At 43.7% G+C, this 25,611-nt stretch overlaps 1 protein-coding gene across 5 annotated transcripts in view; it reads right to left on the reverse strand.

Annotated features, from left to right (window-relative positions):
- FARS2 (phenylalanyl-tRNA synthetase 2, mitochondrial) overlaps nt 1–25,611 on the reverse strand; it is a 541,022-nt gene that overhangs the window by 170,433 nt on the left and 344,978 nt on the right. For all 5 annotated transcript variants that reach the window (XM_074335275.1, XM_074335276.1, XM_019710860.2 and 2 more), the window contains one exon: nt 25,227–25,378. In XM_074335275.1, the coding sequence (XP_074191376.1) occupies nt 25,227–25,378 (152 nt within the window). The remainder of the gene's footprint in view (nt 1–25,226; nt 25,379–25,611) is intronic.

The following is a 25,611-nucleotide window of genomic DNA, read 5'->3' on the forward strand; positions in this document are numbered from 1 at the left end:
AGCCCAGCCGCCATCTTCTTGCTAGCCCCATTCTTTCTCTTTTCCTTCTCTAGCGTAGCCACAGCAGTTATATTAGTGGCCAATGGCTCACTGGTTACAGCTGACGGCCAACTAGCCACAGCTGATGGCCATCCCATCATAGTTGATGGCCATTTACTACCTGAGCTAGCACCTGTCTATGTGAGGCCGAGAGTCTGGAAACTACTTTCTGGGGCTCTGCCCCCACACCACCCTACAAGCACACTGGACTCTGAAAGGTTCAGCATGGAACAGCACAATCAAATGCATTTCAAATTTGTCCTTAAGTTGTTTACAGCTGTGCAAATGACGCTCGTCTATCCTGGAAAGCAGACCTCCAACATGTGGATAGAAGCTAAAGTGAGATGTGCGGAAGGAAGATTTGGTTTTTTATACTAAAAAACCCCACTTACATTCTTCTTCCTGAGGTGCTGGGTTAGATTCCAGAAGCATGGGCAAAGCTAGGGTATGCTATAATGTCAACTCCCAATTACTGTTTTAAAGGGGGGAAAATAACTTCCAAAATACTCCAAAAGCTTTTGAAATTGAAAACATTTTTTTCAGAGCAATACTTTTATCTTGGAGTAAATGATCATTAACCCTTAATATAAACAATCAGAAAGCTTAAACAATGGAGAAGTAACTTAAAAAAAAAACACATCGAGAATTTATTCGCAGAGTTTTCGGAACAGCACTATTTATTGTCTTCCATAGCAATAACCTTGTCCCCCCAAGATGATAAGGTACAGGTGTCTAAAATATGTATTATATATATATATGTATGCGTATATATGTGTGTATATATTATAATCCATATATACATACACAAATGTATGTCTGTAGTATTAGTCTGGCTGATGGGATTTCATTCAGTAAATATTTACTAACTGTCCAATCCCTATGGTAAGCACTGAAGAAAATAGTTAAGCAAGAGGAAATTCCTACCCCTGCGCTTACAGCCTAGTGGGAGAGACAGGAAAACACCAAGTGCAATAAAATGTTGGTGGCTTTTTGATGATGTGGGCATAGTGAACCCCAAAGATGAGCACTGTCCTCGGAGGGCAGGGGCACCACATACGGCTTCCTGCGGGAAGTGAGCCTTGACTTGCCATTGGAAGGCTGCCTGCTGGCCTCTGCATTTGAACGCTTTGGTACCTGGCAACCCATGTTTGGTATGTGTGGTAACTCATAGGCAACCATTTTTGGTAAGCAAGCGTCTTCTGTATTAGTTCCCTGGGCTAAAATTAATCCATTGCCTGCACCTGGCATAGGTAGTGCGGCCTGGGAGTGTGCTGTCCTTAGAACTGCTGACGTACAAACTACACTGGGCAGCCCGGTGTGCAAGTCCAGAGCTGCCTGTTGAACGAGTCAGTCGGTGCGCCTCCCTCTGTGAGTCTGTGATGACACATCACCGTGAGTAAGAAGCACCAAGGGACATGAATGGTGTTCTGGAAATAAGGACAATCTTCCAAAGTAGCTGTTTATTCTCCTTGCAGTACCTTTCCCAACAGGAAGAGAAGCTGGCCTGTCTCCAGCCGGCAGTTAGCTATGTGAGCAACCCAGGCCTCATGCCTATTACACTGACCTGGAAAACTAAAATCCTGATGCTTCAACTAAGGGGGCTGGCCAACTACCAGGTGTAATTTGGTTGTTCCAAATGATATGAAGCAAAGTAGAGCAGCTGTTCTCCTTTATGTCGTGTCACAACTACTAAAGAGCTGTGTGATATTAGGCCAGTAAGTTACTCTCTCTGAGCCTCAATCCTCCCCCAGTACCAGTCCATAATACAGTACCTCACACAGAACAGGTATACAACAGCACGTGTCTGCACACACACACACACACACACACACACACCCTAAGAAGTGTGCCCACAGAGGATTACAGGAAAAAGAGACTTGAAAGACACATACTCATGAAAAAGTTAAACAGTATCTTGAGGATACAACCTTTAAAAACTTAGTCCAATAGTGAAACAGATATTAGCAAAATGGAGCATGATTTTTTTAAAAAAAGAATTGTTTAGATGAAAGCTGATGAAAGAGACAACCTATCGTAGGGTATGTATGTGACCCTTGGGCACTAAAGCTTTGAGGCAAGGGGAAGAAAGCAGTTGACCCTTCCAAGCTCTCCTTGTTCTAGCCAGATGCCCAGGGCCTGAAGCGGCAGGCAGGCAGCACAGACACCTGGATGCAGGGGCCCGGACCCCCCTCTTTAAAGGTGAGTGACAGCCTGGTTCTGAGGGAGGACCTGCGTCAGTCAGTGAAATGCTGCGAGTATAACCCAGAGCTTTTGAGGCCCTACAGCTCCAGAGCCCTCACAGGCACTACACTCACTCACCCACTTGCAACTAAATAACCAAATGCTGACTAAAAAGAGGAAGGTAGGTCAGATGCCTCAATTAACAACAAATGTGGCCTTTCCAGGAACCACAGCTTCCCACAGGGCACTTATGCAACGGCCTGATGCTCCTCTACTAAGCAAGGAGCATCTGCTTCTCATTCCCGAAAATCCCTCAAAACATTCTGAATATGTCCGACATGCTTCCCAGATGAGCTCAGGTCTTCAGGAGTTCTTTAAGTGCAGGGTATAAACATTAAAACATTTCCCATGCAAATGTTACATAATCACTGAGACCAACATGGCTTCCAGTTAAACGAGAACTCCCACGACAGGATGTGAAACACAAAGATGGGTAACAGGCTACTGGTCCCTGATGAAACCCTTTTCATTCTAACCCCAAAGAGCAAAGTATATGATTATTTTAAAGTCCTCTATGGGAATATAGACTGGGAGACTGACCAAACCCATCTCCCTGTTACGGCACAGCATCTGCAGGCAGAAGTCATCCTTTCAAAAGGGTGTCTAAGGGTGGCCCCCTTGGACATCAGACTGAGACTGATATTGAGAGCTATCCATTAAGATTCCTGGAGGGAGCTGTTGTGGGATGAATGTGCCCCCTCCCCACCAATTCATATGCTGAGTCCTAGGCCCCAGTACCTCAGAATGTGGCTGTAATTGGAGACAGAGTCTTTACAGAGGTGATTAAGAAGTCATAAGGGTGGCCCTAATCCCGTATTACTGGTGTCATAAGAGGAGGAGACTGGGATACAATACAAAGGAAAGACCATATGAAGATACTGGGAGGAGATGGCGTCTACAAGCTAAGGCGAGAGGCCTCAGAAGAAACCAAACGTGCTGATACTCTGATCTCAGCCTTCCAGACTCCAGAACTTGAGACGATAACATTCTCTGTGTTAAGCCACTCAGTCTGTGGTATGTATTATGGCAGTCCTAGCAAACGACACCAGAAGCCTTCAAGTTTGGTCTCTATAAAGACACCAAAAAGACCGCAAGTGATTAAAGCCATACGCTGGAAGCAATATAGTGATTCGGTAGGGACGCGCCCTGGGGTTCAATGCTGGCTCTGCCACTCACAGGCTGAGTCTCCCTGGGAGAGATGCTTTGCCTCAGCTGCCTGGTGTCCACAAGGGAGCCCAGAACACTGCACGTCTTGGAGGCAGGTGGTGAAGGTGCGATGAGATTGGCGAATAAAGATTTAGTGTAGAGCTGGAGCTCAGTGAACACTTCCCTCAAGGAAGTCTCACTGCCATTCTCAGGCAGTTAATTCAGACGCTGTCCGATAGAACCAACCGCATGTAATAGATGGAGGCGGGAATACTGACATCCAAGTCCTCCTCGCCTGGGATGGCTGAAGCACGTCCATCTGACCTGCTCCTCATCCTGCTCTGGATCCCTCTTCTTCTTCTCCCTCATGAGTTTGTCACACTCAGGAGTATCTTGCTTCACTGGGTGTCAGGCCATGGGTGTATGTGCCAGTTTGTCTCCCTCTGCACCTGCCTGAAGCTCCCTGTGAGAATGTTTCTGGAAAGATCTGATGAAGAGGCTTTGCTTCTAATCAGCATGTTCTGTGGAATCCTCGCCATCTGGTGCCTGGAGCAGCACTCTCTGCTCACTACCTGGGCTCGCTCAACACTGAGCTGCTTGTGCCAGTGCTGAAGTTTGGGAAGAATAACTCACTGACTGGAATAGATACTCAGGCTAACAAAGAAAGTTCCGAAGAAAGGACTTAGGCACTTAGGTTCATGAAGAGGCTCTCAGGGGGACACCGTTCTACCTTCAGGCCACTGCTGCACTCCTGGGGGCAAGTAACAGAAATCTACTCCTGCTGGCTTGATGGGGAGGGAAATCTGTTTCAGGGGGCCAGGGGCGAGGTATGCCTTCCAGCCCCAGGAAAGCACAGGAATAAGGGACTTGACTGCCCTTGGCCTGCATCTTGTCCTGCATCTTGGCCTCCTGTCACTACTTCCCTCTGTACATCTGCTTGGTTCTCTTCTCTGTGGACGGCCACGCTTTGCCTCTCTGCTCAAGGCAATTACACGATGTGAAAGGTACCTCTGTGAAAAGAAAGACTGACTCTCTGTCATCCCCAATTATAAATTCTCTTCATGGTTCAAGTGTCTGTCCGGGTCCAACCAGGTGAGCCTGGGAGTAGAGGGTTGGGGGGAAGGGTGGCTGTAGAGAGGAAGCCTCACCGCACTGAGTGGTTGCAATGGCCCACTGCTCTGCTCTTGGCTGGGAGAGAGGAGCAGTTCACAGAGAATGGAAAATCACTGTGAGCCTAGAAGATACTCCCAAAAGGTAACCACTACGCCCTCAAACTTTAGCTGCAAAAGTTCGGGGATCTACAGTCAAACTCTGACTTACTATCACATGGACTGTACACTTCCTCACAGAGATTTTTACTGTTAGTCCCTCATAAGTGCTGCCATTTTCTTAGCTACATCCAGTGTAATTGAGACAGGTTAATTAGCATGTTGTTAGATAGACAGGAAAGCTCCTGGTGGAATAAACAAAGGCAGTCATATCCTGAAACTCCAGGTTCTAAAATAACTCATTCTCTGGAGGACAAAAACATAACTACTCCCTGAGGTTAATAAGTTATCTCGTAAATCCCTGTGGGCCGGACAAACAGAGCAGATCTGATAGGCAGAAATGGGTGTCGTGCGGGAGACCCTGCTCGCTGCACCATTTGTCGTGCAGGGTGCCAGGCAGGGTCTCTGCTCCCGCTCCCCACACAAGAACGCAGGACATGGTGAGGCCAAAAAGGACCACCCACGGAGCCATAGGTAGGGGAGTCATACCACTATATTCTCTCTGGCGGCACTATAGTCTCACTGGAGGCTGAATCCACACCATCCGCAATCCACCATCCTAACTGCAATCTGCGCTTGCCAGTGCCAGCCCAGCCACCATCTTCTTGCTAGCCCCCATTTTCTGCTAGCATAGCCACAGCAGTTATATTAGTGGCCAATGGCTCACTGGTTACAGCTGACGGCCAACTAGCCACAGCTGATGGCCATCCCATCACAGTTGATGGCCATTTACTACCTGAACCAGCAGCTTTCTATGTGAGGCCGAGAGCCTGGAAACTGCTTTTTGGGGCTCTGTCCCCACAATGGGTTATTTCGTTAATCCCTTCAGGATGGACAGACCAAATCTGATAGACAAATTCCATTAGAAGGCGCCAGCTCCCTTCTCCAAGCAGGCAAGGGAAGGTGTAAGAGTAAGGGCCTTTTGCCTTAGCCATCAGGCATCGCAGTCGGGTGCCCCCTCTCGCCTGACAGCTGCAACTCATTGCTTTAATAAACTATCCTCTTTTGTAACTCCTCGCCTCTCTGGTCCGTGCTCCCATTCTTCGGTTTCGCTAGACCACGATCCTGGAGCATACACACAGAAATGTCCTACATCAGAATAATTTTATATATGATTTTGAATTTTGAAATGCTGATTAAAAGGGGAAAAAAAACACCTCAAACCTGTCACACTTCTTTAGAACTCAAAAGGAAACACAATTGCTCTTTGTAAATTAGTGAAATAATGCTATTTTAAATTAGATGACTAATAGTTGATGTGCTTTGGGAATAATTTTTAACCAGGAAACAGATTTTAAAACAACAGTAGATAATAGCAAAATAGTGTCATCTCCAAAAAAATGACTGACATCCCTTGTTTCAGAAACACTGACAGCAACTACTGGGTATGCACTGACATCATCAAATCAACTGCTCACTGAGTTCCAAAGCAGAATACCAAGTGCCGTCTGCCTCTTGCGGATCCCTCTGGTGTTTAGACTCTATGAAGCAGACTTTGGGTCTGAGTTGAAACCTTGAGAAACAAAGATGCAGGGTGTGTCCAGAACGGAAGTTTCATCCAATTAGCACCAGGCAAATTGGCACCCTGAGGGGCCGGCTGCAAACTTCAGTTCTGTCTTAACACAAGGTATCCTTCCTGTTGTACTTTTCTACCATCAACACATGTATAAAGTCCGTATGAGATGTTTTATCATTTACAAAACCCCCAAAGAAAAAGTGGGCAGAGTACTTGAAAAACTAAGAGAGGAATTCAAATGATTAAAAAACACATGGAAAGACTCTATTTCCCTAGTCATTAAAATAACAACAAAATGCTCTGAAAAATATATGTAAATAAATATAACTTCACCATGTCAAGTGTTAAAAAATTAAAATAGATAAAGGATGTAGAAATGAAAATAGTGCCTATCTCTGAGTAATAGAATTATGAAGAATTTAAATTTTCTTCCTTATATCTTTCTTTTCTAAAATAAAGATCCATTATTTCTAATATAAAAATCTAATACTTTTAGTATGTAAGAAAGAAGGAAGAAAGGAGGAAAAAAGAAAGGAAAGAAGGAAGTAATTCTTAACCTCCAAGAGGTTAAGGGGCAATAAAAAGTTTTGAGTAATAAGGATCTAGTATCCAGAATATATAAAGCACTCTTACTGCTTAATAATAATAAAAAAAGGACAAACAACTTAAAAGTTTCCAAAAAACTTAAATAGATATTTCTTTTACGAACGCATTCAGATGGCCAATAAGCACTTGAAAAGATCATTTAGTCACCAAGGAAACGCAAATCAATACCTGCAGGTAGCCCTGAGGGAGGGAGGGAGGGAAGGAAGGAAGGAAGGAAGGAAGGAAGGAAGGAAGGAAGGAAGGAAGGAAGGAAGGAAGGAAGGAAGGAAGGAAACAAGGAAGGGAGGTAGGGAAAAAGGAGTGTTGGAGAAGATATAGAGAAACTGAAGCCTTGTACTTTGCTGGTGGGAATGTAAAATGATTTAGCTACCATAGAAAACAGTTTGGCGGTTCCTCAAAAAGTTAAACATATACTTTCCTCTGGTCTCTCAAAGGTTCGTGGAACCCAGACAATCAGCATCTGGTTTGAGCATGTCCTGTATCTCTGGCTGAGCAGCCCTAAGCTGGCACGAGCAGCAGCCAGCCTTGGTTTGTGGCTTGGCCTCCCAAAGGTGATTCCAAGCACAGCACGGGTGGCAACCATCTGCAGATTTCTTTCTGGCTCCCTCTAGATGGCCCTGGGTAGGGCACGGGCTATGGCTGACGTAGACCTACAACGGATCCCCTCCAAGGTGGTCCTGGGGCTGGCGCCCCCCATGGCCAGCTTCAAACAAGCTGGAGTATCACCCAGCTGTCTCCAAGTACCACACACCCAAGGGGCAGATTGAGCAGGCACCTGAGTCCTGCTGAGGCAGATGCTGCTCTGTAGAATCAGCCCCTGCACAACAACTCTTCCACTGTAGTCAAGGCCAGTCCTCACAACTAGTGAGCCCAAGGGTCAGTCCCTCACACTGATGTGCAATTATCAACCAAGGCTCAACTACAAGAGGAGGGTACACACAACCCACACAAGGGACACACCTGGAGCACGTGGCTCAGGTGACCACAAAGACTGCGCCACTGAGCCCCACAGCACACCTATTACATAAGGTCACTCTACTAAAACTGAAGACATAGCAGCTAATACATAGAAACAAACACAGGGAGGCAGCCAAAATGGGGAGACAAAGAATCATGTCCCAAATGAAAAGAACAGAACAAAGCTCCAGAAAAAGAAAGAAACGAAACAGAGATAAGCGATCTATTAGATGCAGAGTTCCAAACACTGGTTATAAGAATACTCAATGATCTCATAAAAATGGAGATGGAAACCATGAAAAAGAAGCAGTCAGAAATAAAGGATACAATAATGGAAATGAAGAACATATTACAGGGAATCAACAGTAGATTAGATGAAGCAGAGGATCCAACCAGTGATGTAGAAGATAAGGTAGCAGAAAACACCCAACCAGAACAGCAAAAAGAAAAAAGAATCCAAAAAATTGAGGCGAGTTTAAGGGGCCTCTGGGACAATATCTAACTTACCAACATTTGCATTATAGGGGTACCAGAACGAGAAGAGAGAGCGCAAGGAACTGAAAACCTACTTGAAGAAATAATGACAGAAAACTTCCCTAACATGGTGAAGGAAACAGACATACAAGTCCAGGAAGCACAGAGGTTCCCAAACAAGATGAACCCAAAGAAGCCCACACTAGGACACATCATAATTAAAATGCCAAAGTTTAAATACAAAGAGAGAATCTTAAAAGCGCCAAGAGAAAAGTAGGTAGTTACCTACAAGGGAGCCCCCATAAGACTGGCAGCTGATTTGTCAACAGAAACTTTGCAGGCTACAAGGGACTGGCAGGAAATATTCCAAGTGATGAAAAGCAACAACGTACAACCAAGATTGCTCTACCCAGCAAGTCTGTCATTTAGAATTGAAGGACAGATAAGGAGCTTCCCAGACAAGAAAAAGCTGAAGGAGTTCATCACCACCAAACCAGTATTACAAGGACTCTTAGAGGGACTTCTTTTAGATGGGAGGGGGTTAAGGATGGGTGAAAAGGGAAGGGATTAAAAAGTACAAATTGGTTGTTACACAGTAGTCATGGGGATGTAGGTACAGCATAAGGAATATAGTCAATAATATTGTAACAGCTATATATGCTTCCAGATAGGTACTAGATCTATAAGGGTGATAAAAGGGAATGGGGTTGGGGGCAGGGTGAAAAAGGTGAAGGCATTAAGAAATACAAATTGATAATTAATACAGTGTGGGGAATACAATCAATGATGTTGTAAAGATCATGTAAAGTGTCAGATGGGCAATGAACTTATCAGGGGGATCACGTCATAGACTGTGTAGATGCCTGACCGCTGCGCTGTACACCTGAAGCTGAAGTAGAATAATACTGACCGTCAACTATAACTAAATATATAAGTATATATATAGTCACAGGATGTGGAATAGAACATAGGGAAGATAGTCGATGGTATTGAAACAGCTATGTAAGATGTCAGAGAGATAGTATCTTGGGGGGTGGGTTATCACTTTATGAGTCGTTAAATGTCTAACTATTACGTTGCCTTTTACACCTGAAACTAAAAAAAAGAAAGTTAAACATAGAAATACCAAATGACTCAGCAATTCTATTCCTAGGTATATACCCTACAGAATTGACAATAGGGACTCAAATAAATACTTTTACACCCATTTATAGCAGCATTATTCCAGTAGCCAAACAGTGGAAACACCCAAATGCCCACTGAGAGATGAACGGATAAACAAATTATAGTATATCCATACCATGGAAAATTATTCAGCCATAAAAAAAAGAATGAAGTAGTGATACATGCTGAAATTTAGATGAACCTCAAAAACAATATGCTAAGAGAAAGAAGCCAGACACAAAGGTCACATATTGTATGATTCAATTTAATATGACGTACCCAGAACATGGAAATCCAGAGACAGAATGCAGGTGGGTGGTTGTCTGGGGTGGTGGGGTGGGTGGAGACTGGGAAGCAGCTGTGTACTGGGTATGGGTTTGTTTAGTTATGAAAATGTCCTGCCACCAGATAACCAGATAGAGGTGGTGGCTGCACAGTGCTGTGAATGGACCCAACACCACTGAATTGCTCACTGGAAAACGGTTGATTTTGTCGTGTGAATTCCACCTCATTAAGAAAAAGAAAAGTTTAGAGCAGCCCTTCTATGGGGACACCATTTAAATAGAGACCAATTTTAAATAGACTTGAGTCCCTGAATCCCAGAGACTTTGGATGCAGAAGTAGAATGCAGTAGAACAAGTAACACCTGTGCAGACAGCCTCCTTCCATCTGCCATGGATTGTTTGGATCTATTTTTCCACAGAATATGCCCATGTGGTATTTTAACAGACACAATTTGTTTATTTTTATTGGGGATTCAGGTGAGAAACTGGTTTTAAAAACGTAATGCAAAAGCCCAAATGATAAACAAATATAAAATTTTGAAATTATTGATACTGTTTTATTCTTTATTTTTCATATTTACTGATGATAAAGAACTAAAACCACCACTCATCTAAAATTATTAGCCACTTAAGACAGCATACCAACAGATCATAATAGCCATTTTTCACAGTTGCTTAAAAGTGTGTCAGAACAATTGAATGTACTTTTTTATATTAGTTTCAGGTGTACAAAACAACATAATGATTAGACCCTTACAAACCTCACAAAGTGGTAACCCCAACAAGTCCGCTACCCCTCGGACACTGTACATCGCCATTACAATACCATTGACTATGTTCCCTATGTTGTACTTTACATCCCGTGACCATATATGTATTTTTAATTAAAATTTAAAAAATTTGCAATTATGAATACAACTGCTGGGCCATTTTTACATTACAGCATGAACTAGAAGAAAAAAATATTCTCCTTGTATTGCCAGCAGGAAACCTAAGTAAAAGTATTATTTTAAATAGTTAATCAATATAATTATATGAATGTATAAATCTGGTCACAAGTTATAGAGTCCAACTTCAGGTGTCCACTCGGTTCAGCCATTAGCACAGAGAAGATGCCTGAAGGGCAGGCAGTGCTGTAACCAAGACCTCAGATAGTTCCCAGGAAGGGAGGGAGGACCCGGCAGAAAGGACATGGAGATAGAAAGGGAGGAGCGGGCCATGACCACTGCCTTGAGGGGCCACTAAAACCTCTAAGACACACTTGTTTTCTGAGAAGCACTTAAAACAGCTCCGCTCTGAAGGTTGGAAGGACCTTGAATTTTAGTTTTCTATTAACTATTGGGATTTTTCCATTTTGAATATCTATATTGATCTCTTTTACTTAAACTGTGCTAAGAATAGCTTCTATTCAGACTAGTCTTCTCGAGAATTTGATCTGTTTAATATTGCCAGCTATATTCCTGTATCAGACATGATATAACAGTATTTGGGATTCATATCTAAATGAATTCTCTTGCAGGAGGAACCCTGAAATGAAGAAGTTCAGTGTATAGGTATTCGCTGATTCAATCTAGGTTTAAAAAAATAACACTCTAAATATAATCGACTCTTCTCTGTTTCCCTTGCAATGTCTTCCTCACACCTTCCTTTCCTAGCTTTCTTTTTGTTGTTTTGGGGAGGCTGTTCTTGGCTTGAGAGGTGAGAGGAGGTCTAATTTCAAGAACTGTGTGTACTTGGCCCTGTACTGCACTTCAATTCCACAGGGGTGGACGCGTCCTTTGCGGGGGCAATGCCACACCACAGGTGATAAGGTTCCCCTGCCATGCGAAACAAAAGAGAAGTATATGCAACTGTAATAAGTTTTCCCCCCATGTACCATTTTAAGAGATACTGATCTAAGTATTGCTCAAATTCCAAATTCCATTCATACTTCAGGTCTTAATTTGCATGCCATCTGCTTTCTTAAGTTAAATACATTGGCTGTCCCCTATGAAATGAATTTAATGAATTTGTCTTAAGTGGGCCACCCCAGTGGGGGGAGGGGAAATGATGTCTAATCATCACATCTGTATAATTTCTTCTTCTCAGGGAGGGAAAATAAAAACAGGTGACAGGAAGTGAAACTTCCCTACAGCATTACTCCCAATGAAAATCACCAGACACATAGCTATGAAAGGCAGGTCCAGTTACCAGAGTCAGGACATTTTGTTTGCTTCGTAACATATCAACCCTCTGTATATATCCATGAAATAAAATATTCTCTGATTAGTAACATTTGTGGAATAAATGTAGGTGGAGGAACAACAGAAGGGGAATGTGAAGAAACGTGATCATCCGTTAAACTTACTGCTGAAGACTTCCTCACGGCCAAATCCATGTGGTCTGGGCACGTCACTCGACTGCACTCTAATCCCACTTCTGCAAGACTGCACCTTCCATGGCTTTCGTCCCCCAGCCAAAGCTCCCCTGCCTTGACTCTGGGCTGACTCTCTGAGTTCCTTCACTCACTCCCATCCCTTAAACCTTCCCTGGGTTCTCTCTTCGTCTAACTCTTCTCCTGTTCTAGACACATCCTGGGCATCTCAGTCATGCCCAGAGCTCCCACTGGCAAGTGTGTATTGCCATCCTGGCTGATCCTTCATGAGCTGTGCCCCACCAAAAACTCAACAAGTCCAAAAGCATTCAGATAAATCCCAGAAAGCACTGCTCCCCCCACTTAACCCCTATCTCAGTGTCAACCACCATCCTCATTATCACACAAGTCAGGATTCGGAGCTACATTTCATTCCTCCATCTCCATGTTCTCTCCTTCAAATGGGCCCGCCTTTCTTATGGATTTTAACTCCCAAATATCTTCTCCATTAGTCAGCTTCTTCCCACAAGCCCCCTGCCATTTGTCTCAGCTCAGACTCTCACCTCCTCTTGCGCAGATTCCTCAGATGAGCTTCTGCATCCTTCCCTACCACCAACCTACCCCTGGCCAACAGTCTCAAGACAATTATTTATAAACTGCAAACAGATGAATTAGCTCAATGGCTCCCCACGTTCTGTCACATAAGTCCACATTTTTATAAGGGAATACGGGCCTTTAAGATCTGACCCCTTCCAAATGCTTCTGCTTCATTTGTCCCTGTTCTTCCTATACATGTTGGTCACACTAAATTGCTCATATCTGTCTTCCTGTCTTTGTGCAAGCTGCCCATTCTACCTGGAATTTCTTGTTCCCTTCCATATCCAATTCCTATTTGTCTTTCAAGATTTAGCTACACCATGGTCTGTAAAAGTTTTCTGAGCATTTAAGGCAAAGTGAGGTGTTACCCTTCTTTGAAATAATGATGGTGCATCTCTCATCTAAGACACTTTTTACATTGAATTTCAAATATCTATGCACACCGACCTATCAGACTGTAAGTTCCTGGAGGACAAGAGCTCATTTTTTTAAAACTTTATTTATTTAACTGTGTTTATCCAGGACCCATCAGCTCCAAGTCAAGTAGTTGTTTCAATCTAGTTGTGGAGGGCGCAGCTCACAGTGGCCCATGTGGGGATCAAACCGGCAACCTTGTTGTTAAGAGCACCGCGCTCTAACCAACTGGGCTAATCAGCTGCCCCAAGAGCTCATTTTTAAAAGTGACTTTTATATCTCCTGACCACAAATGTCACAGATAGCATGTCTTACCCATGGTAAGTGTTCAATAATGTTCACTGAAATGAATGAGTCACAACTTGACAGAGCATTCATTTTTAGCTACTCCAGCTAGGAGGAAAAAGACATTTAAAATTCATACTGAAAAGAAACGTCAGGAGCCTGCAGGCCACACCTCATCTCTGTGGTGCTTGAGTTCTCTGACAAGGAAGCTGATGGCTTTAGCCTGCTACCCCTTCCTTCTTGCCCTCCTGTTGTGCCCAAAGTCTGCAATTACATGTGACTCAAAACTCATGTGGTCTCAGGTAATGGAAACCCACCTTAAACCCTCAGGGAACTTACACTCGCTTAAGGAGTCTGAGGACAGAGTGGGCAGCTGAGCTATGGGCACAGGAGGGTGTAGCCGGGTCTCAGAACAGGAAGCAGCCGGACACTCGCCGGGTCAGCACTTCCTTTCCTTCCCACCGCTCGGCTCTGCTGCTTCCTTCTCTCTCTCTGCTCACCACATTCTCCTCACTGTAGGAACATGTAGCCACAGATGGTTTATAGCTCGATAGCTCACGGCTTTAAGTTCTCTTTGATTTTCCATCCAAACATCACACAGAAAAGGCATTATTTGACCAGCTTTGTTAGGTGCCTACCCCTGGACCAATCAAGTATGTGAAGGGGCAGAGTGCCACTGTACCAACGAGGAAGGTCCCCTACTAACCAAGCATATAGGGAAGAAGCTGCTTCTAGAAAAAGGTGCCCACAGCTCATGGCAGGCGTCCGCGACTCCTATTACTCTGAACAGGATGGCTTAGGCACATAGTGGTTTGGAAACTCCACATTCAGGAGATCTAAAGTGTCTCTGTCTTCCCCGTATAGACGGCTTTTTACTTCCTTTTGTGTTACCTTCTTTCAAAAATTGTCCTTGCTCCTCATCTTGTGGATGAGGAGCAAGTATGTGACAAAGTAATACATATACACGTTCTGATCTGACTCCGTGATTTTCTATCCAACCCCGTGATTCTGTCTCTTCCAATGAGAAAAGGTTTCCTTAAGCAACCATGAATAATCTGCACACTTCCAACACACCACTTTTCCCCGTCCTGGCAGCCACCAGCTTTACAATGTATTTTATATAGAATATGACTAGCCTGCTTAAAAGCACTTTTCTTTTTCCCACTTCTTTATTCCTTTTCTCTATCGGAACATTTGGTCCAAACACATTACTTTTAAACCAGCAGTTTACTCAGAACCAACTTACTACAAATCAATTCCTGTCCGTAAGGAGCAGTCCCCACCCTACTCAGTTTCTCTTCTTTCCTGAAAACACCATAATTGAGACTAAAGAGTGCTGGTCACCCAGCTGGAAATGTTACCAGGTCGGGTATCTATTTGGCCTACATAGAAAGTGCTGTCAGTTTTGTCCTGGGAAAATATGACATAAATTATATTGTTGCTGATCTTTTCTTTTTTCTCTTTATAATATACTCATCAAAAATGTTTACTGAGTACTTACTGTGTTCTAAATCCCAAACATAGTAGAAAGTTCAACATCCCATACTTGATAGTAACTCACAGTGCAATGGTATAAATGAATAAATACAACACAATGCAGCAATTCCTAAAACAGAAGAACGTGCTAGAAATGCTTAGTCCATCATTACTACAGAATTTCAAAAGTTTTATACCATGTACACAGAGGGACAGATAATCTGCTAGAGAAATTCCATATTTAATGAGTGCTGGGATAAGCAATTATTCCAGTAAATTCTGTTTATTGTCTAGACCACAGCTGTCATGTCTTGTACAAATACTTTACCTGCTTAATTTCCACTACGAGTCTCCTCTCTCATCTTACTATTGTCACTTTCCTTCAGAAGGAAGTGGAAGTGAAGAAAAGTAGCCGTATCCGTCAAACAGAATCTAAAAACTTGTATGGGGTATTCTTTCTCCTTTGAGAAAATCATACACGTAAGACATCTCACAAAATGGTGATGTTCACAAGAGATTATAAGACAACAGGCATTTTGTTTATTTTGTCTTCATCTAAATTGTGCTCCCATGGAAAATATTTTTAGTCTAAACAGAGATTTCGTCAGGTCTGAACTGAAACCGCCAAGCCTTTCTTTACATGTGTTTACCTGAGGGGAAAGACTAAGGAAGGGCCTTGTAACATGTGCAGGAAGGTGTGGCTCAAAGCGGAGCTCAGATGACAGTATTACACCAGTGGGGGAAGACACAGCTCTGCACAAACCTGAAATACCGTAGGATACCACGAAGACCACAAGTCTCAACAACGTGTGCTGGGGGACAGCAGGGGGGCAACAACGAGGCCAGCGATGCCAGCGCGAAGCCCCAGGGGGCCCAGGAGAAGTCAGCTTGTTTGTAAGCACATACGAGACGCGTTTGGGACTGCCACAAACACATGAGGAGAACTGTGCAGGAGATTGAGACGTGTGAACAGGTGAGCGGTGACACGCGGGGATATCTGAATGCAAGTTCACTAACTCATTTCCTAAGCGTCTGATGAGTCAGTCCTCTCGCTCTCCCACCGGGACAGGGCTCCCTCCTTGCACTGCATTGTCTCGAGGTGTCTTCTCTCCTTCATGGAAACCTTAGGGGACATTCCACCTTGCTCTTTCCTCACTAGACACCTGATTAAGCTCCCATCATGATAACACCTTTCCTCACTCCAAACTGCACTTGAATAGTGGATCACAGTGAAGCCCTAGATTATTAAAACAAAACAAAACAAAACAGACAATCAAAAAAAAAGTTGAAGCTCCTCAAAGACTTGGTCTAGATTTTTTTACCTGGTTGTCCCTCCAACCTCCACTCCCCACATCTCAGATTCAGCCTCATATTGGAAAAGGAGCCCCACCCCAGCTCTTAAGGTGGAGATGGTCAGGAGCGCTGGCCAGGAACTCACCAGAGCAACACCCAGGCAACCCTGCTGATGACTCTGCTGCAGCCTCGGGGCTTCCCATCCCGGGAGACTCCGCTGCAGCCTCAGGGCTTCCCATCCCAGAAGAGTAGCCTCCACATTCTTCCATCACTAGCTCTAACTAGGACTCCCTTCCACCAGTAACGGCACTGCTGCCCCTGAGGCGGCTTCTCTGTGACAGCCTGTCTGTGCCACCGCCCCCCTCCAACTGTGCTCACTGACAGCATGGCCTTCTACCAATGTCCCTAAAAGACATCCTAGATCTCAGGTGCTGCCTGGATCATCTGTGCACACGCCTGGTCCCTCCCCCTGGAGCTGAGCTTTCATCCCTGTATGTGCCTGTCCTTGCCTCCATTTGTACACCCTCCTGGCTGCTGCTTGAGTCGAAGTTATACCGAGTTAAGGAAATAACTAACCCGAGAGACATGCGGGGCTGCTGCACGGCACTGGCCCAGCCTGGATACTGTGGATGAGCTGTGGCCGTGGCCTTGTGTGTGAGGCTGGAGCCCAGAAGGACTGGCAGCAGGGAAGGACTTGTTTCTTGCTCAGGAGGAGACCAGCAAAGTTTGCCAGGGCCATCTCTGCTGTTCAGGAATTCCAGTTTTTGAAGAGTGAGTCAAAGAGGCCTCCCCTGGATATGCCTGAGACCTCCGTACAAATCATAGGCCCATCTTTAGAGACTCAACTGCAAAATCTATAATTAAGATAACTGTTTTCTTACCCTATGAACAATTCTGTGCAGTGTTGGGCTGTATTTGGATTCATAAATCTCTTAGGTACAAAGACACAGCATTAGCTGTAATAGTCGTGGTCCGTTCAAGGCCACGCCTCTGTGGGGTGTGAGGAACGAGGTGACAGAAACAGACAGTGGACGGGGGTGACGGGAGGGCAGACTCCCGTCGCTAGCTCTGGGCCTCAAATCTGGATGGTAGCCAGGTGAACTGGGATACCAAATTTAAACAACCAAAACAATTTAGAGCCTTACTCATAATTGCCCAAAATGATGCGGTGGGACTGCCCCATCTGCTAGCAATTCTGAGACTTGCTTTCCCCCCCTGGGTTGCCCTTGGTGTGCATTTTATTTTGCTTCACTCTGATCAGTACTGTTAGGGGTAGGACTGGGAAACGTCAAGGGTCATGAGTTACTCTTACTTTGCATCTTAGAAAGAGAGTATTCAGTCCCCACCCTGCAAACAGGTACATGGGATGCCAAGGAACGTATCCAAAGAACCCCCTGAAAACTGCTAACTGAAAGTTAGAGGAAAGAGTGGCTTCATCATACTTTTCAGGAAAATGTGCCATAACGCAGCAGCTCATTCAGCGCCCGGCCTCTCTCCCTGTCTGACTGTCATCGAGCAGTCTCTGCTCCTTCCTGCTCTGTGCTGAGATGCTCTCCTCCTGCCAGGTCAGCACTGAGGGGAATCCCAAAGAATCCTCCAGCAAATGGTACCACGCTGGGGGATGAGGAGGAACAAGGTGTTCAGGAACTGAACTAATTGTGCTTTAATTTGTCTGACACCAGTGGCAAACAGGGCTGCTATGTGACAGCGATGAAATGCACCCCTTGGGGACGGCTTTAACGAGAAGGCTTTGGAAAAGAGGAAAGGGAGGAAGGTAGGGAGAAACAAATATCCAGACTAAAAATGGTTTTCTTAGAACTGCTTTGTGGGCTGTCTGAATCACAACAATATATGTCCTTATACTCACACCACCAGCATTGCAAGAAAAATCAAGAAAGGGCAAGAAGCCAGCAGAGTTCTAAAGCAGGCGGCCTCCTCTAGCCATCCCTTTGGTACTGCATGCTGTCAATTTCAAGGGGACACAGGTACTGACAAGCCAGCCACGATTGCTGTGGTTTGGCTTTGCAGTGCTGAGCAGTCTTTAAGTTCAGATAACCGCATTTATTCAGCTCTGTCAGAAGGACCAAGGCCGGGAAGTGATCTGCAAACCAGAGCTGTCAGCCCACCTGTCACTCCCACCACACGAGCAGAGAGCAGTCATATCGACTGCACAGCTCTGCTGACCAGCATCTGTGCCACTTTACAAAGAATTTCTCTTTTTTCTGATTAAAACTGTACTCCTTAAATTGCAGAAAGAACATGCACCATATCAGAATGACAGTTTTCTATGAAGTCTCATTCTACTTCCCTTTATGACCAGAATGTCCCAGTCACATGAATTTGGCTGCCAAATCCAAGATTCCAAGCTGTACGGAGGTTATTCTGTTTTAATAAACAAAATAGGTTGATTGTGAATGCTATTGGGTTTTGCTCTAATATTTCAATTTCTTTAGAACTCTCTGCAGCTTTCAAAGCATTTCACATATGTAGACTCATGTACTTTTTACAGCTACCATTTAAGGGTGATTTTGGTGCTCTTGATGGTAAATGAGGAAACTGAGGCTCGGGCAGTCCCCAAATGAGATATGTAGGATGTGGAAAGTCAAGATACGTAGGATGTGGAATTCATGGTTTTTGACTCTTGAATTCTGAGCTCTTTCCACTGGACAGCATTGCCTCTACTTCTTCTGTCATAAAGTACTTCCGGTCATTAAAAAAGCTTTTAAGGAATGAAGAAGAATGGTGCAGGGAGCCTTCCTCCACGAACATAAACATTGCTGGAAGATGAAAATGAGCTACTACACCACAGTTCCACCTAAGGAGTTTCTATCAAGTGGAAAAGCCTAGAAAAGTTTAAATGCAAGTAAAGAATAAAAGATATGAACGAGCCAACCTTTGGGAGCAGCTACGGACAGTTCTATACATAGAGCAGACTGGTGGGGGATGGGGCAAGAGGCAGGCAGTCTTGGGTACTGGTTCTGAAAACCTGTCCAGTGAATCCTCCTGGTTGAAAACGCTCTGCCTATGGCTTCTTGCTGTGGAAAGCGGCGCGCGGCTGTTTTCCTAATGGTCCCTGACCAGGTCAACAATAGGGTCTTGACCCAATAGTGTTCCATCCACAGCCTGCCCAGACCCCCAGGAGGCAGCCTGTGTAGGGCTCTGCCCAAAAGGGATGATGACAGTTTGCTCAATTAGGTTAGTTCCTCCCAGAATCTGTACTGGGACCATGCAGAGGACTGGCCAGAAAAGACTGGCCAATGGAGAAGGAGGTGGAGATGTGAAGGTGCAGGTAAGAGGAGACAGGTGGGTGGAGGACAGACGCTGGCCGGGAGGAGCAAGGAGAGGGCAAAGCCAGAGGCGCCGCGTGCAGCAGGTCGCTGGCTCTGAAATCTGCTGCAGCTCCAAACCTTTCCGGCTCTGATTCAGACATGTCCTTAAATAAGTCCCCTTTGTCTTAAAACGGCCATCATGAGGGAATCTCTCCTGGCAACAGAAGAACCTAAAACCCCAGAGTTGTTTTTTTTGTTGTTTTTTTTTTTACAGCAACTCAAGTTTCCTACTAAAGAGCATTTACTCACATTAATTACAATCAGGATGGAGTCCACCTCACTCACAAGGTATCAGCAGCGAGGCAGACACAGAGGTTTGCTACCCTGTCTCCTTGGGAAACCTCCCCAGACCAGCGGCCCCTTTCCTCTGAATCGCTAGCCCTAGACACATGACTCTTATTTTAAGTCAGTGAAAGTTTACTGAGCATAAGTTATGTGCAAGAAACTTTGCAGGCCATTTATTAGGCTTCATCAGCCTTATTGCCACCTTGTGCTTTTTATTGCTAGTTTATTAATGTGTTGTTTGGCTCCATAAAAACCTAGGAGGTGATAATACAAAGCATAGACCATCTTCTATATTCAAGGGTCAAATGTCCTTTGATGCACACATGGAAAAAATCAAGGCTGGGAAAATGTAAAAATGTTAAGGGTGGTAGGCGTTCAGGTGACGGGTGAATCTCTACCCTCTTTATTTTCAAAGTTTTTTGTGTTGGCATTTTTATTGGGTGCTATTTGACAAAGAACAAATGAGTAAACACACCAAAAAAGAAAGAAGAGAGGGCAAGACTGGAGGAAGGAGAAGTGATTTGAACTGTCTTATCCACAGCTGCTCCCACACCACTCCATGAAGAGTTATGCCCACGACGCACACCCGCTCGGCAGAGGAGCCAGCCACACTGAGAAGGTGCCTCTTCTGGGGTCCAGCTACCGAATCCCATTAGAAGTTATGACAAGTGTTCCAGTATGCCCATGGCTTACCCCGGGGATACTGTGGGTTCGGTTCTAGGCCATTGGAATAAAGTGAGTGACACACATTTTTTTGGTTTCCCACTGCCTATAAAAGTTATATTTACACTACACTGTGGTCTAGTAAGTGTGCAATAGCATGTGCCTAAAAAATAATGTGTATCCTTAATTAAAACTACTTTATTGCTAAAAAATGCTAACCCTCCCCTGGGTCTTCAGAGAGTCGGAATCCTTTGGCTTGTGGAGGGTCTCGCCTCCATGTAGATGAAAATGCAATATTTGCAAAGCACAATAAAGTGAAATGCAATAAAACGAGGTACGTCAAATTTTTAAAAACTGCAAGTGCTCAGTTACAAAGAAGGTAACCGTGAGGAAGATCAGGACGGGCTGAGAAGACCTGAGACTCACCTCTGGTGTCCGCAGGTCAGCGTGTCACCTCTAGCATCGCAGCTTGGAACAGACCCTGACCAACAAACGGTGCGTGGATTCAGGAAACATGCCCTCGACTGTACGAGCAGGCTGTGGCCAAGCCAGCAGCGGCCCCAGGAACAAGGTGTAAGTGTAGGAGCAGAACTGCTTTGGGAACACCTCCAGCCAGCCCCTGCGGCAGACACCTGGGACATTGTTTACACCCACCCCTTTCTTGTAGTCAAAGCAAGTATTTTAAATTCCCCATGTCTAACTTTCGTAAAGTTCTGCCTGAAATTCAACCCAAATCTGTCCTGTTCAAGTCCAATTTACTTGACAGTCCGTCTTTACAATTCACAAAAGGCCGCTCGCTTCCCCATATGAGGCGTTAGCAGTTAAGACAATGGTTAGGTTTCCTTTGGCTCCTCTTTGCTTTCTCCAACCCCAGCCTAAGAAATATTTTGAAACCTGCGGTTCCTCCTTACTCAGTACATGCATATAGGATAATAAGCCAAAGGTATCAAAGCACACACAGCGACCCCAGCTCTCCTCTCCGGAGGTGGTCACTGCTATACCTTCGTTACATGAAATTTGGAACAACAAGGACTCTTCTGCACATTACGTGGCCTATAAATTAAGTGGCAAAGGAGCTCGGGGAGAAAGTTATGAATGACAGACGAACAAAATGTCATCCTCTTCTAACCTGAACAACTATCATCCTTTGGGGCACAAACTGTTATCTATAACCAAGAAAAAATGTGCCCAATTGTCTAACATGATGGAATTAGGTTCATATGCAGTACTTTATGTCCCCCTGAAATATCTGGGGATCTGCTGTTGTTCAAAAAATAATACTCAGTTTGTTCAATCCTTGTTTATTTCAGAGAGCGTCCTTTGTCTTTCACTCAGGACCAGCATTTCTCTGTTTTTGCTATTTGGCAAAGACAGGGTCAGAACTCTTTTAGATTATCTGGTAACATTTCATTGATGTGTTTAGAGAATAAAATAAATCTTGGGGTCAAGGTATGCACTGATGACTACATGGTCAGGTAACCCTCCCTTGTCGCCTCCCAAGGCAGGGACTCTTAAAGGGAGGAGCCTGGGAGGGTGCAGGGTGCTCAAGGGAAAATGGCTTCCTAGGGGATGATTTTAGAATTTGTGAGTGGGGAATCTTTTAAAAAATGACGGGTCTCCCTCCCCTCTACCAGGGGTCAGCAAATTATGGGCCAAATCTACAACCTGTTTTTGTAATTAAAGCTTTATTGAACATAGCCAGGCTCATTTGATTTTGTTTTGTCTATGGCTGCTTTCGGAATGGCAGAGTTGAGTAGATGTGACAGAGACCATACGGCCCACAAAGTGAAAAACATTTGCTATCTGGCCTTTAACAGAAAAAGTGCTCCATCCCCTGCCCTAGATATTCCAAGAATCATTACACAGTGAGCCACCATTACTAAATAATGTGTTCTTCTCCTCAGTGCTCCAAGACCAAGGTTTGTTTGTTGTTATTTTGGTTGTCAGAAACAAAGATTTAAAAAATAGTGGCTTAAACCAGACACTTCTCTCTCACATAGAAGTCCAGGGCTGAACGGATATTTGTGTCAGAGGCCCAGGCTATACTCCACAGAGCTTTCACTACCAAGGTCTCACAGTCCCCCGAAATGGTTGCCAAAGTACCAGCCATTACACTCATGTCTAGGTAGCAGGAAGGAAAATGGACAGCCTCGGCCCAACTTTTCAGGAAACTTTTGGAAATACCACTAAACACGTCTTTAAAATCATTGATTATACTTGGCCACATAGATACACCTAGGTGTAGTGGAAGCTCGGAATGTAGACTTTTACTTGGCTGGCAAGTTGCTTAAATAAAAAAATCAAGGTTATTTTATTTATTTATTTATTTAAAACAGATGTTTGGATACTGAGGGATAATTAGCAATCTCTGCCAAAGGAACCTACTCCACTCGCCATGTCCCTTGTTAAGGTAAGTACATGCTCTGGGCAGGGTAATCCTTTGGCAAAGCTCCAAAACCACAGGCCTTAAATGTTTGCTTCACATTTACTGAAGAGATGGTAAGATCAGTGCCAGTGAGAAGTATTTTTTGGTTGGTTGTCTGTTTTCAAATTTCCAATCGAAAGTATTGTCTCCTTCTGAAGGAATTGAACAAATTCTCCTTTCATCAGTTAGTATGGGGTTGTGTGTGTAGACCTGAGTTAATAGGTGCTCCTATACAGCCCAGTGATTTTTTCTTTTTTTTAATGTACTGTCTGCTTGCGTGGACTGTCCTTGGGTCCACAGGACACTGATACTACCCCACTGTCACTGCAATCTCTCCAATTAACATGCCATTCCATTTACCCTCATCACTACCAATCACTTACAAGTCAGAAAGACTCCATATTTACCCCTCCCTCAAACCATACCTACCCCTACATCCAGGGCAATGACATCTCACAGTAACCTTAGGTTCTGATCATCTTCAACCAAGAAAGGCTACTCATCTCACCTTTACCGCTGGTGACATGAGCGGTAGAGGTGGATCTAAGGCAATACCAGGAAGCAAGCGCTTGAGAAGTAAAAAATTAAGAATGGATTCTGAATCTAGACGATTATCTGAAGATTAAACAAGAATGGAAAAAAGTGACAAGTCACATGCTTTTGGCATATCGGTTAACACTTAGCAATCAGTCCTGTTAACATATATTTCCTCCTCTTCAAAAGTAATAAACCAGACTTTCAGCATCAACATGTAAACTCTTGGAAAGTTCTTCCTCATAAACAAGTCCAGGGCTGAACGTGTACTCCAATGTGTCAGGGACCCAGGCTATCTATCCCATATATTCTATTTTCTGTAAAGTTAGGAGACAGATACCATCTGCAAGCTCCAAAATATATTTAAAGGCTTCCAAAAACAGCTGAAATCAAGTAGAAGCCAAATGGGAGGAAGTAAAAAGAAGAACCATCACAGAGTGGTATATCTCCAAATACATATCCCCGAACACCAGCAAAAATACATTTCTCAGAGCTGAGAGTTACAATTGGAAGGGCAAAGTCTGTACCACCAATAAGTGTTAAAACTGTAGTTAGCATGGTCAATCTCCTCTTTGTGACAAGGGCAGGTTTCGGGTGGGAGGCAGGCTACACAAAGACTCAGAGACAAATGAACCATATTTAAAGAAAGAGTTGGTTTCTGAGCAGCGGAAACAAAGGCAGCCTTATGGTTCTGAAAACAACTAGCCACAAAGACTACTAGCCCCTCCCTGCCAAGTCAACCCTCAACCTTGTACAATCAGCTGGTTCAGAAAATCCAACACATTCAAATACGAGTGACAAAAGGCAACCATAGGCATGCCACTGGCACATCAATTAAAAAGTTAGGGAAAAAAGGAGAATGGAAAAAAAAGGTATTAACAGGGAAGTCATAGGAAAATGCTGCCAATGGATCATATGAAGTTTCTAGACAAATATTTTACAGTGAATTTGAAAAATCAAATCAAGCAATTTCTCTATGAAGGAAAATCACAAAGCAGAAATAACTCAGAGAAGAGATAGAAAGAAAACAGGAGGAACTGAAATGTGAGCTTGCAGAGTTCAGAAAGGGTGTAAAACAAAGTAACTGAAGATGGCAATGGAATGTGTGCAAGGAAGGAGACTGCAGAAAACACAGCAAGGGACAGAGAAGGTAACAATGAGCAAAGCATTCAAAATGAAGTGGAAAGAAAGAGTTTTAAAACACTGGAGAGAAAATCATAGGTAAGAAATCAGATACAGGAGAACCTCCTCATGCACAGCTGGGAACAGAACAATGGATCAGAACAAATCCTTAAAGATATAATTCAAGAAAACGTTTCTAAAACCAAAGCAGAGTCAAACCCGATTAGTGAGAGACAATACACACACACACACACACACACACACACACACACACACACACACGGAGAACGGGTCAACACTGAGATGGATCCTGACAAAGTTATTCAACTTCATCCTAGGACCCAATATAGATTTTCTCTTGTGGTATATGCTTAATAAATATTCACTGAGATACTAATCAAACACCTTTTTTTCCACAAACTCCTTTTTCTGCCTTATCTGTCTTCTGTTCCTGGGATGTGATATGGTACGAAATCATTTCCGAAAGCAATACTGAAAAACTCCAAGATCTTAAAAACATTCTGTTTCATAGACTTTCTTTACTATGGCAGAAGAGACTGAAAATGCATGTTAGAAAGATTTTCACAAAGGATTGATATAAAAGCCTTTTCTGATAAGCTATACATTCACTATAAATTCAGAAGACATTTTGTCTCATATGCACAGAGTTTCAACAACATTTTATTGTATGTTTCCATATGCCATTTATCGCATAGAGAAAAAAATGCATAAAATCAGAAAGTTCTTTTACTTACTTTGGATGTTCAAACTTGTCTATAAGATCAATTTTTTCCACCAGGTCTCCTCCAATTGTTCGGACCAAGTCATAGAAATCGTTTTCTGTGTAATTTTCAGAGGGCAACCAGAATGAAATGTCATTTATCACAGCAGGATATTTGCTGAGAGGCTAAAGAAACAAAAGAAAAAAGATAGATTGATTTATTAATTGGCTGAGAATCTTTAAATTTTTCAAGGAAAGTTACACTTGGCTAATTAGAAAATGCTGATAAAACATTATTTCAGCACTTTAATTTTCAGGAACAAAATGAACTTAAAAGGTAAGTCAATATTGAAAATTAGCAAATTCCATTTTAAATATTATAGATTCTTATCACATTCACATGTAACATTACCATATAT

This window comes from Rhinolophus sinicus, linkage group LG06, assembly GCF_036562045.2.
Source record: "Rhinolophus sinicus isolate RSC01 linkage group LG06, ASM3656204v1, whole genome shotgun sequence".
NCBI classification, from domain to species: Eukaryota; Metazoa; Chordata; class Mammalia; order Chiroptera; family Rhinolophidae; genus Rhinolophus; species Rhinolophus sinicus.